The 13216-nt window shown below is 33.2% G+C and overlaps 4 protein-coding genes across 4 annotated transcripts in view; 2 read left to right on the top strand and 2 right to left on the bottom strand.

Moving 5' to 3' along the window:
- Positions 1 to 980, bottom strand: part of Tango4 (transport and golgi organization 4) — a 5748-nt gene extending 4768 nt beyond the window's left edge. Inside the window, exon 1 of the mRNA XM_018515010.1 lies at positions 871 to 980. Within this exon, the coding sequence (XP_018370512.1) occupies positions 871 to 963 (93 nt within the window). The 5' untranslated portion in view covers positions 964 to 980. The remainder of the gene's footprint in view (positions 1 to 870) is intronic.
- LOC108765992 (bifunctional purine biosynthesis protein PURH) lies at positions 967 to 4491 on the top strand. The gene is made up of 7 exons (XM_018514987.1): positions 967 to 1109; positions 1727 to 1930; positions 2194 to 2482; positions 2613 to 3104; positions 3253 to 3645; positions 3844 to 4108; positions 4262 to 4491. The coding sequence occupies exons 1-7, from the start codon at positions 1091 to 1093 to the stop codon at positions 4379 to 4381; spliced, it is 1782 nt and encodes a 593-aa protein (XP_018370489.1). The 5' UTR covers positions 967 to 1090; the 3' UTR covers positions 4382 to 4491.
- A 1511-nt stretch (positions 4492 to 6002) lies between these two features.
- On the top strand, positions 6003 to 9016 carry Nup75 (nuclear pore complex protein Nup75). The gene is made up of 9 exons (XM_018513906.1): positions 6003 to 6136; positions 6464 to 6569; positions 6682 to 7026; positions 7163 to 7542; positions 7608 to 7927; positions 7990 to 8207; positions 8284 to 8502; positions 8643 to 8742; positions 8806 to 9016. Exons 1-9 carry the CDS (start codon positions 6107 to 6109, stop codon positions 9014 to 9016), a joined length of 1929 nt encoding a protein of 642 aa, XP_018369408.1. The 5' UTR covers positions 6003 to 6106.
- A 2151-nt stretch (positions 9017 to 11167) lies between these two features.
- Positions 11168 to 13216, bottom strand: part of LOC108765330 (tigger transposable element-derived protein 1-like) — a 5802-nt gene continuing 3753 nt past the window's right edge. The window contains exon 2 of the mRNA XM_018514010.1: positions 11168 to 12610. Coding sequence (XP_018369512.1) covers positions 11206 to 12591 — 1386 coding nt within the window. The 5' untranslated portion in view covers positions 12592 to 12610 and the 3' untranslated portion in view covers positions 11168 to 11205. The remainder of the gene's footprint in view (positions 12611 to 13216) is intronic.

Here is a 13216-nt window from a genome sequence, read left to right as displayed (position 1 = left end):
GTGACCCAGCCAGTGAAGGCAAGGTCGTGTGGTGACCCAGCCAGTGAAGGCAAGGTCGAATGGTGACTCAGCCAGTGAAGGCACTTGTGACTTTGGCACTAAATGGACAAAATTTTGGAGGGATACTTAGAGGAACTCCATCAGATGGAAAGTTTAATTTTCGATTTTGAAGGTAAGGTATGCTAATATTTAAAGAATCACAACAAGAAAATACATATGTAGCATAAAATTTTATTAAAAATCCCCACTTGACCTTGAAATGATCATGAAAATATGGGTTCAAGGACATTGTCAGGGTCATGGTTTGGTCTCCCCTCGACATCCAACAATTTTTCTCACAAACACTATCCGGGAAAAATCAAGATTTTTTTGCTTTCTGCTTCGATTAGGAATTTGTCTTTGAAATGACCTGTATGGTCAACTTTGACCCATAACATGAAAGTTCATCTGGACGTAAAATTTTGCGCTCTTTCAAAATCCGGGATCAAAAATATGGGTTTCTATTTGAAAATTGAAAGTAGACCTTCAAATAACCTTGAAAATGAAGGTCAAGGTCATTGTCAAGGTCATAGTTCAATCAACCCCTTCATATCCAACAATTTTTGTTTTAAACATTTTTTTATTTAATCGCGATGTTTCGCGTTATTTGGCTGCTAAGTTAAAATGGGTCACCCTGTGTGTGTGTATATATATATATATATATATATATATATATGGTGTGTGTGCATACGATGATGATCATTATTCACACATTAATGCTTATTATCCAAATATAATAAGATAACATTTGACCTGATGCTCCCCTGCTGTTTATTATTGCAATCATTGCGACATGTTTTTTCAGCGTCACAAGCCTGTTATCGCATTTACACTATTTATTGCCTGCTGGGGAGATGAATATATGTACATTATATCATCCGATATAATAGATGCTCTTTGGTTGGCACATCCTCTGCCTCGCATTGCCACGCATTACCTCTAATTGAGCGCGAGAGAATTCTATTGGCGAGATACTTGCAAACCGGCTTCGTTTAGAAAGAAAACACCTGTGTGCAATTTTACTAGCCTTATTCGGATCTAACGCCTAAAAATGCCGACAAAGAAATTAGGTGAGTTATTTCATAGAATTGAGAAGAAACTCGAGAAAAACAAAGATGATCTGATTAACCTTTAATTGATAGCGCACTACCTGTTGACTCTCATTCGCCGGATTTGTGTTGTATTGTTTCTTTTGTTAATGAAACGTTAACAATATATTTATGTTCGTTTCTCTTTTATCCAGATGCAAATTACGTTTTACTTGCAATTGTTTAGCAACTGCATAATTAGTATGAAATTAGAATTCATATTATATACTACTTTGCACTGATATAGTATGATATTTAAACTTTTTGATTAATTATATATCAAGGGATATACATTTCCTGCATATTGAACAAAATAAAAATATATTATTTTATTTTGGAGATAAAAATAATGGAATATAAATATAAATCAAATTATGGCAGTGATAAGAAATTGATATAATAACTAAATATAATAGAAAAATATCAAAGAAAAGATACAAATTTTTAGATACGTTTGCACATTTATAGATTTGGTGTGATTACTATTTTTCTAATCAATTATATTTAAAATATTTTTTCTGATCTATCATATTTCAATTTATATGTTTCATGTTGCAATTTTTAAGCAGTAATGCTAATCAATTTTATAAAATTTTTAGCTCTTTTAAGTGTGTCTGACAAAACCAATCTGTTACCATTAGCAAAAAAATTACATGAATTTGGATTAACTCTAATTGCTTCCGGTGGTACTGCACAGGCTTTAAGAGATGCTAAGTTACCAGTGCGAGATGTTTCAGAAGTTACAGGAGCACCTGAAATGCTTGGAGGGCGTGTAAAGACTCTTCATCCTGCTGTTCATGCTGGTAAAAATAAATTTGTTACAATTAAATAATTTATCCATATATAGATATTTGTTTTCTTATAACTTTCTTTTGCCAAATATCACAAACATATCTATTTCAGTTTAACTACAAAAAATGTGCACTAGTTCAGCTTTAACAAAACAGACCTCCATATTTATCCAAATGTTATGTAATTAAATAGAATAACAATTATATGACATGTACAATTAAGCTATAATATACATACCTTTATAATTTTTACATTCTTATTTTTATTGTGACAGGCATTCTTGCCAGGTTGACAGATTCTGATGCTCAAGATCTTCAGAAACAGAATTACGATCTTATCGAAGTAGTTGTTTGCAATTTATATCCTTTTGTAAATACTATTTTGAAACCAAACGTGACGGTCGAGGATGCAATAGAGAATATCGATATTGGTGGTGTGACTTTGTTACGCGCTGCTGCTAAGAATCATGCTAGAGTTACAGTTATCTGTGACCCCAATGATTATGAAAAGGTCATCAAAGAGATGGATACTGCTGCTGACAATAACACCTCTTTCAAGACTAGGTAAATTTACATTGCAATCATGTAAAATTGCCTTTTTGATAATACTGTGTGTGTGTGTGTGTGTGTGTATACACACACACATATGCATATGTATATATATGTGTGTACATATGTGTATAATATATTTCAGACAAACTTTAGCTCTAAAAGCATTTACTCACACCGCTGAATATGACAATTCTATCTCTGATTACTTCCGCAAGCAGTACAGTGCTGATGTCTCTCAACTCACTCTTCGCTATGGTATGAATCCGCATCAGAAACCCGCGCAGATATTTACTACCCTTGAGAAGTTACCGTTAACTGTGCTGAATGGATCACCTGGTTTCATCAATCTTTGTGATGCCTTAAACGGTTATCAACTAGTGAAGGAATTAAAGTCCGCTCTGAATTTACCAGCGGCGACTTCCTTCAAGCACGTGAGCCCAGCTGGAGCCGCAGTCGGTGTCCCCTTGGACAATATACAAGCGAAGCTATGTCAAGTGGATGATCTTCACGATCAGCTTACGCCTTTAGCGGCTGCTTACGCTCGTGCGAGAGGTGCCGATCGAATGTCCAGTTTTGGCGATTTCATTGCATTGTCTGAGCCATGTGATGTTATAACGGCAAAGATCATATCAAGGTACATGATAATTAACGTATGATTATAATATTAATACAATATTGACATCTTTTACAAATATGATAATATAATAACGTAATATATAATTAATATCTATGAATACAATATTGATATTAATATTTATGTTGATCTCTTGTATAATTTTTAGAGAAGTCTCAGATGGCATTATCGCACCTGGTTACTCGGAAGAGGCTCTTCAGATATTAAAGAAAAAGAAGGGTGGCGCATATTGCGTGCTTCAAATCGATTCTTCTTATGTACCATCCCCGATGGAACGCAAAACTCTGTACGGCTTAGTTATGGAGCAGAAACGTAATGATGCGGTAATCGACAAGCCGGTATTCGATAATGTTGTGACGACGAAATCAAAAACATTATCGGGAAACGCTGTTCGCGACCTGATCGTAGCCACTATCACTGTAAAGTACACGCAGAGTAATTCTGTTTGTTATGCTAAAGACGGTCAAGTGATTGGCACTGGTGCCGGACAACAATCTAGAATTCATTGCACTAGGCTTGCTGGAGATAAGGCTGATAATTGGTTCGTTTTTTTTGTTATATGTATATATTAAAATGGATTACTAAAAATATATTATAGAATTATATATGAAAGTTATTATCTTGTATTTTATATGTGTGTGCGCGCGTGCGTGCGTGCGTGTGTGTGTTCTATTATTGTTGTGGCTTCGTATATATTCTATTGTATATATTCTATTATGTATATATTCTATTATTATAGGTGGCTTCGTCAACACCCGAAGGTAACAGGAATGAAGTTCAAGAAGGGAGTGAAAAGAGCCGAAATTTCTAATGCCATTGATAATTACGTTAACGGATCTATTGGAAAGGATATGGATGAAGCTACTTGGGCCGCCATGTACGAAGTGATTCCTGAAAAACTATCGGAGAGCGATAAAATCGAGTGGCTCAAAAAGTTGGATAATGTTGCTCTGAGCAGCGATGCCTTCTTCCCATTTAGAGACAATGTGGACAGGGCTAGACTTGTATGTACAATTATTATTATCTTACCTTTATTTTATATAAACACAATCATTTAAGTTGATAAAAATAAATTAAATGCTAGTCAACCAACTTTTCTTCTAAACAATAAATTTATTAATACTACATTTTTAATGATTCCTTTTCTTTCGTTACAGAGTGGTGTCAAGTTTATCGCGAGTCCTGCTGGCTCCACGAACGACGCAACAGTAATAGAAGCCTGCAACGAACATGGAATTGTATTGGCTCATACTAGTTTCCGATTGTTTCATCATTAAATTCGAAATAGAATTTTATACGTGCATTGTTATTACATAATACGTACTATTTTTATACGATGTTCTCAATAGAAAGATTTCTTCTACTTATTGTTACAATATTTTGATATAAGAAGAGTGACAATTATTAATATAGAAAATATTTTTGTACCTCTTTTTTACCTCTAATGTCTGTTAAGCTTTCTATGCATAATTATATAAAATATAAAATGTCAAATATAAACGTTTGCATACATATATCCCTTTGTTATGGCATCTTTTAATTTAATGAAAAGTATATATCTCGTATATATTTTGGCATTAGTTCAGTAAAATCAGGGTTGTGTGCGTTACCTCAAAAAAGTAACGCGTTACCGTTACTTTTTGAAAAATGTAACTCGTTACCGTTACTGTTACCGTTACTTCAAAAGTAACGATTCGTTACTTTTTAATTTTTTTTTTTCATAATTCTAAAGTAAGTTCTTAGATTTGAAAATTATATTAGCTGATAATTAATTTAATATTAAATGTGTGAAATAAATATTCAAACTTGAAATTCTCTACTAACTAGTTTGTATATAGAACAAGTTTTTTTCTCTATATTAAACTTATCTACAGTTTTACCAATTCCTTATTTTACTTAGATAATATCGTTATTTTAATATACTCATTTTTATAAGAATTTAGATTAAACAGATAATAGATTAAACATTGTTTTTAAACGTTAATGTTCTCTGGTGGAAATAAATCGACGAAATCTTTATCAATAGATTTCAGTATAATTCATAATGAAATGAGTTAATTGATAGAAATTTCAGCGATTTCAACGATTTATTTCCATCAGAGTTACTCTATTATGTGTATTTCAATATTTATTGTCCGTACCAAAAATTTACAGTATATATATGTAATGTGAATTATATATTTTCAACATTGGCAGTACCTATTAGAACACAGTATAAGATACTAAGCACAAAATACTTTTTAAGAAATTAAAAATAAATTATATAAAAAAAGAAAATAATAGGGAACTGAAGTAACGGTAACAGTAACGGCTAAATTCGTTACCGTTACTATAAAAATGTAACGACGTTATCGTTACCGTTATAGACAGAAAAAAGTAACGATCGTTACTGAAAAAAGTAACGAAAACGGTAACGGCGTTACAAGTAACGCGTTACTTTCCAACCCTGAGTTAAAATTATGATATTATTTTATTTTTTATATCTACAAATGACTAGATTGAACTGTGAGTTTTGTAAATCATTGATTCTATGAACTGTTATTAATTTTATCATTTTCATATTTTTTGGAATATATATTGGAAAGATAAAAACATGATGTACTGAGTCTACAAGCATTATACATGTTTCTTTTTAAACGATTCTTCTCGCATGCGTTATTTCGACATTTAACGTAAGAAATCTATTCATTAATACCTTTAAAATATCTAATTTCAATTATGTTGAAATTTAAAAATAACGCGAATATAAATATTCAAATATAGAGCGGGAATTCCTGAAACTTGGTGAACCAATCAACGCACGTTTTCTCGTGTCGTGACTCTTATTAGAGAGAAACAGAGTTCATTAACAAACAGCCACTTTCCTTTCTCTGTCAATAGTCAAGTCGATGACTTTATGGCGACCGGTACCCCGCCAAAGTATTTATTTACGGGAATATTATTAATTGCAATAATAGCGTAAACGTGATTTACAAATTTAGGAAGAAATAAATTGAGTGATCATGGACGAAGTCGACAATGCTCAAATAATTGTTAGTGAGATGCACACACATTTGTAAAATATTATTTACACTTTGTATCCAGATACATAAATATTATATTGTAATGTTTACTTTAAATTTTAATATAAAGTTAGACGACGTTACGTATTTAGACTATCTCTAATCGATATTTTAAGAATCAATTACAAGTTTATTTATTAGTTCAATCTGCACGAATTTGCTTTTAATATTAATTATGCATTTTTTATTGAATTTTTTTTTATTTTTGACTACACAGATATTAGAAGAAACTAGAAAATGTAATTTTATAATTCTTTTTACTCGTTAATCAACAATCTGGTTAACTTTGTTTTACAGGTTATAGCAGATGATGTTTGCAGGAGAGCAGGTATCGCGACAACCTGGATCAACAGCAATAGATTTGGGATACATGCATACAAACATGTGGACAAATATTCGCAAGGTTGCCAAATAATATATACATATGTGTATAGAAGTTGTATATTATAAATTTGTATCTTTTAATGCATATAAGTTAGGAACAATTATTTTGCTACATTAAAAATTTATTTTAGACACCAGAAGTCAATTTGCACCTTGCGATGCTAGAGTACATTTCCTCCGACCAGAAATCATATTATTCTCACCACTTTTGCGTAAACTGGTTAATGAGAGCAACGGAATCTTCCTGTCAATTCAAAAGCTTAAATCTTCTTCTGGCGATATTAGGCCAGAGCTTCTCAAACATAGCAAACAATATAGATCTATATTGAGAGCCTGTGTTGAAAACTTGCAAGAGATACTACCAAAGGAATCATTATCAGAAGAGAAGGCTATGCTAGAAAATTTTCTCACTATATTTTATCAAGTAGAATGTATTTGGCATTTGACAGAAATTCTTTATGTTGACGTTGTACCAGGTAAATTGAGTTAATAAAATGTTCAATATAATTTGTGAAATAACATAAAAATACAAAAATAAATTTTTATTCAGTACAGCTCTTTTTATTTTAAACACATAAAACTTTTTCTAAAAAATTTCCGTGATGTTCACAGGCGATGTTGTGCTACCACAGTTGTTAGAGTGGATCAGCTTTCATTTTCCTTCAAGGGAACTAGCAGCGTCAAAGATTTTGTCTGGGAAAACTATCTGTGCTGATTTAGAGAATATAAATTATTGGGAAGCTATAATGGGCTGTGCATTCCATGGTAAATTGAATCTAGTTTGTCGTCTTCTAGCATTACACAGCAAAGCTGATCATTCAGCATTTATTACTGCGGATAATATTATTAGAACAATGCCAGTTTATAACGTATATGGTGGATATTCTATAAACGAATTTATTATGCGATGGAAACACTGGCAAATGGATCTTTGCTCAAATCTAGAGACCAATTGCTTTGTTATAGATAACAATTTGGAAATGCTTATGAAGGTCAGTAAAGCGATATTAAGTTTTTTCTTTTTTTTAATATAAAAGTTAATACTTTTGTTTTACAGTTGATAGCGGGAGACGAATCGGTGTTATGGGAATATTCCATGTATACAGAAGCATGGTATGAATTACTGGCAGCAAAATTATTTTACTCAGCTCCCTGCTGCAAACAGCTGGAACTTTCACGCTACGCGAATAGCGTTGCTGAGAGGTGGCAAGCTAATAGGCATTTGGATCGTGTAATCCTTGCTTTAATGGAAAATGATTTGTACCAAGTTATCAAAGAAATACAATATATGAGCGATAATGGCTGGTTTGCGGCCCACCTAATGGATCTATTGTACAAATGTGGAAAATTAAACATTCTCAGCAAAGAAAAGACGAAGTGAGTATAAACACAGGATAAAAGAATTATTGTAAATCATAAATTAAAATATTTTATTACAGTGTGACTGCACAGCTTCATGAATCTCTCATATTGGAGTATGGCACCACACTGATGAGCCATCGCTCGTTGTGGCAGTGTGGCGCGAGTTATTTGATACATTGCTCCACACAAGGCTTGGCTAGACTAGAAATTTTGTTGCAGTCACTATCAACAGGCACAGAGGCAAGAATCAACAAAATTATTGACGTCGCGCGAGACAATAATATGCCGCACGTTGGTAAAATTCGATCTCTTTCTTTCTACTTTTCTCTCTTGGCTTAAACGAGATTTACAATAACTAAAAAAATTCTTAGTTACTAGTATATGCAAGATCCAAGGGATGAAAAGCATAAGACAAGGAAGATTGGGCAATGCTCTTACATGGGCGCTCAAAGCACACGACGGTAACTTTACCACATACATCGCGGACCAATTTTTGAAGCATTACGCGGAATACGGAGAATTAGAGTGTCGCGACTTGTTAGAGAACTTGGGCTCTTGCATGTTGGCTAGCGACAGGCTCACATTTTTGGGTAAAGAATTATGTATAATAGCCAATGAGAATAATTAGCAATATTTCTGTAATATATAACAATGTAATTTTTCGTAATTATGTAAATTATGTAACTAATTGTGCGTTTGTAATTACAGTAATTAATATAAAATTTTATAGGAAAGTATTGCGAGTTTCATCATATGTACGGAATGGACGAATACCGCGAAGCGGCGAGTCTGTTGGTGTCCCTTTTGGTTTCAAATTTGACGCCAAAGTAGTAAGTTGTTCGTTTTAAGAATATTCATGGTTACACAACTTACAATGTAAAATTTTTTTTCAGTTTCTGGTCCATCCTGCTCACGGATGCTATACCGTTGTTAGAAGCGGAAGACGTAATCTTTTCTTCGAACGATTGCTACGAGTTGCTACGTTGCGTGGAGGCACACGGCGACGATCCAAAATTTCAAGACAAGATTTCCATCTTCCGAATAGGCGTTGCACGAAATCTGGCAAGAGCTTTAAGCCTAGAAGGTTGTCAGGCCGAACATTGACTAAATCACTATTATACTATCCATTCTCTTTTGTATAAAATGATATCAGTATCTTTCTTTAATAAATTGTAATTACATTTTTAAATACACATTTTCTAATTGCGTGATATTTTCCTAATTCACCAAGTCATTTATTTTATATGTATATATTTTTTAATTGTATGGTATTTTTTCTAATTTAAGTTATTTATTTTATAAATATATTGCCCCAAAAGAAAAAAGAAGCTATGTTGCACGACAATAAGAACTTTTTTATTCATACTGTTTTATTCACAAAAACTAATAATAATAATAATAGCTTTATTGCATTGCATGCGTATACACATTAGGTAAAGTGAGTAATACAAAGAACCAATATGCAAGCAAAAGGCGAGGCTACAGCAATACAGCTGATACATGTCCTAACCAGTGATAATAGAATGATAAATTCATTACATGAATACAGTAATAAAAATACCATATTACTATGATATACAAACGACAATAACTGAAATGAGATAAGATGATGATATAATGACATATTATTACAATGAATATGGTAATCGAAGTAAAATGTTACAATGACTAAGATAAACTACAATATTAATTGAAATGAGATAAGATGAACTGAGAAGCAGATGACCGAAAAGAAGAAAGGGAGGAGGAAAGTCTTACATCCAAAGGTAACGAATTATAATGGTTGGCTGCAGTGAAAGAGAAGGAAGCTCGAAATTTGACAGATCGGTGAGCAGGAGTAGAGAGCAGGTTATTATAACGGGTCGTAGGTAGGGAGTCAGCGTGAAATTCTGAGTTATAATGTAAGAGATTGCGGAGATACGAAGGAGTATTGGAACGGAGAACATTAAAAATATTTACTTTTGGTAAATATATCTAAAATAAAAGTTTATAAATAATTAGATATAAAACACAGAAGAGAGATAAATAAAAACATTTATTTAATTTAATAAATTTTATACAGTTTTATAGCTTATGTTTAATATACTTCAGTGATAACTTAAGTTTCATTTTTAATTTATGTATATTTATATTTATAGTAATTTATATATCTATATTTATAATAAAACATGTCTCTTTCAAATGTAAATCAAAAGGAATATAATAAAACAACAAGTGTTTTGCTTGGTTTTGATATCAGATTAAAAGATTTGAGTATTTACACTTTCTATGCTATCTCCTTCTCACACTAAAACCTAGATCGGATATATATTTATCTCGTTTTAAATGCGGAAAGTGCAGAAACAAACGCACCTATTTATGTCCCCTACCATAAGGTAAATGGCCCTATTTGTGACCATGTAAGATACATGAGTTAATAAGAATTCTAAAAAATGATTGAAATCAGGAATCAATTATACCGAACTCAAGATTAATCATTTTTATATCGAAAAACATGTTTTACTCAAATTCTAAGCATAATCTAATAAAAATAAAAAATGAAATAGCGGACTATGTAAATGTACGCATTTGTGACCGTTTGAATTTAATTTGGCCTTATTAGTGACACCACCGACTGTCCTGATTAATGACTGGTGCATCAGATGAAATGAATCATTTAGTGATCGGCGGATTAATTTTCTTACTTAGGTTGGTATCCGTAGTTCATTCTTAATTTCAAGACCGCCTCAAGCACTGTCTTAAGCTGCTAATATGGCTCTCTGATTGATTCACGACATCTTAAGCATCAAGTTAAGATCATTTCAAAACATTTCGTCCATAAAGAATAAAATTGGGGAAAAATTAACCTTAATATATTATATTACAAATTTATTAAGATTAATTTTTCCCCAATTTTAATCTTTATGGACGAAATGTTTTGAAATGGTCTTAACCTGATGCTTAAGATGTCGTGAGTTATACAAATTATAGAAAATCAAAGCCTTACATGGTCTGGCTGGATCTTAATGCTTGTATGATTCTTATGTGAATTTATATACTACGTATGTAGTCCTACAGAAATGCGCGCCGAAAAATTTTCGGTCTTGAAACACTAACTCTACTAAACTACCGCAGTAATATCACGAGTTAAATTGACTAGCAATTTAACAAATTTTTGATTCGCATCTTCAAAAACGATCTTAATAACATTAAAATGACATATTAAAATTTGTAGATAATTAATTCTTATTACGAAAAATATTACCTCAGCCGGGAGTCGAACCTCTTACATTCCGTGCAAGAGATGTTTTTAATTAAAAATTATAAAAATTATTACTTGATAATTTCACAATCTTTTGCCAAAAAAGAAAGAGGCCAAGGTTTTCAAGGTTGTCGTTATAGATTCCAGTTTCATTAGCACATCTGAATTTGCCTAATAAATCTTTATCGATATTACTCTCAATAAATAATAAATTATTTTCAACATTCTGTTCTGGTACCGTTATTATCGTATCATGTTTTTTCTTCTGCAACAATTGGTTGTATTGAAGTGCGTCGGCAGAAAACGGGAAAAGGCCACATTTCCTGAAACCATTGCTCATTACACTAGGAAGTTTTACATGTTCAATAGCAATTTTAAGGATTGAACCAAAATCTCCTCTTCTTAAATTTCTTTGATTTTGCATTCGCCAATCGTTTACGCAGTCTCTCCATTTCGATTTAAGCGTCCGAAACAAAGCAACGTCAAGTGGCTGAATCAGATGTGTCGCGTTCGGGAACAATGCAATAAGTTCTATTTCATGACTCGAACAAAACTCGGCAAGTGGTAACGTCATGTGTGAAGAGCGTCCATCAACATATAGAATAACCGGCTTTTTGATGTTCTGTGTTGTCAACCATGGCTCAAAAATGTTGCATATATATTCATAAAAAGTTTCGGCCGTCATCCATCCATTTTCTGACTTTCCGATACCCCAACTAATCGGTACACTTTGCGAAATGCTGTAAGGAATTCTTTCATACGGAAAAATTATCATTGGAGGAACCAATGTACCCATAGCGTTTGTCATGAATAGCACCGTCAAGCATTCCTTTTCGTCATTTTGCGTGAAATTATAAACTGCCTTATCTCCTTTTTTGACAAGTACACGCTCCCCTTTTGGACAAAGGTAGAAAGCAGATTCGTCGCAATTAAATATCCGGGCTCCATCGATATTTATTAACTGTTTCTCAGTTAAATGTTGTTCGACCTCTTTGAACCAACCACGCAGAATATCTTCTGTCACTGAGGCTCGATTTTTGGACAAATTTTGAGTTACGCGAATAGAAATCTCTGGATGTCGACGTAAAAATGCTTCATACCAATGACGCCCCGGTCGTCCATCAGTAAATGGTGTTTCCCGACCCAATCGTTTAATTAAATGAACAACGTTATAAAACAGTTGTGTTTTTGTCACAGGGAAGCCTCGTTGACTGAGATGAAGCATCCAGTGTACTATTATTGCCTCTTCCTCAATAGAGAATACAGTTGGAGGACCTGATCTCTTTCCAATTGGTCGATATCCTTTCAATTTTGCGATTAGCGTTGATTTAGGAATACCACTTGATTTGCTAATACCATTAATTGACTTTCCACAACGAACATCAGCGAGTGCTTTTTCAAGTTCTGTGTCTGACCATCTTTTTCGGATTTTACCCATGCTGATTTGAAACTTCAATCTACAAATCAAAATTCAAAATCTCATAAATATTATACTTAGGCTGTGTTCCAAAATTCACTGCCAGTACTGCAAATCTATTAGGCCTTCTACAATAAACCGCAAGTCAGAAGTTCTAAGCGATCTTAAGTCATAATCAGTGAAGTTGGCCAATGGCCAACTTAAATGACTTGGTTAAGACTGGTTAATAGCGTTTTCGGCCCGATCGGGTTTGCACCAACCTGGGTTGGATTAATCTTTCCTATTGGTTGATGTCACACGCTCTACCAATAGGAGAGCGCAAAACGCCATTAATCCAACCCAGGTTGGTGCAAACCCGGTCGGGCCGAAAACGCTATAAGACTTCTGGCGTTCTGACTTGTGGCATTGTGGCTTATTGTAGAAGGGCTGTATCGTTTATGTTACATACACTATATAGTTTTTCAGTACTGACAGTTAATTTTAGAACACACAATCTTAAACATTTGGAGGTATTCAGGGTATTTCCCGTCCCCAGCGAGAAATAATTCATTGAATTGACGTCAATTTGACGTCACGTTGACGATCATTTCGTTCAAATATCGATAAAAATATACTTATAGCGTTTTCGATTGGGGTGCACTGGCTG

The sequence above is a fragment of the Trachymyrmex cornetzi genome, unplaced genomic scaffold (genome assembly GCF_001594075.2).
Source record: "Trachymyrmex cornetzi isolate Tcor2-1 unplaced genomic scaffold, Tcor1.1 scaffold117, whole genome shotgun sequence".
Lineage (NCBI taxonomy): Eukaryota > Metazoa > Arthropoda > Insecta > Hymenoptera > Formicidae > Trachymyrmex > Trachymyrmex cornetzi.
Note: the sequence above shows the minus strand (reverse complement) of the source record. Positions and strands in the feature narration are given on the sequence as shown.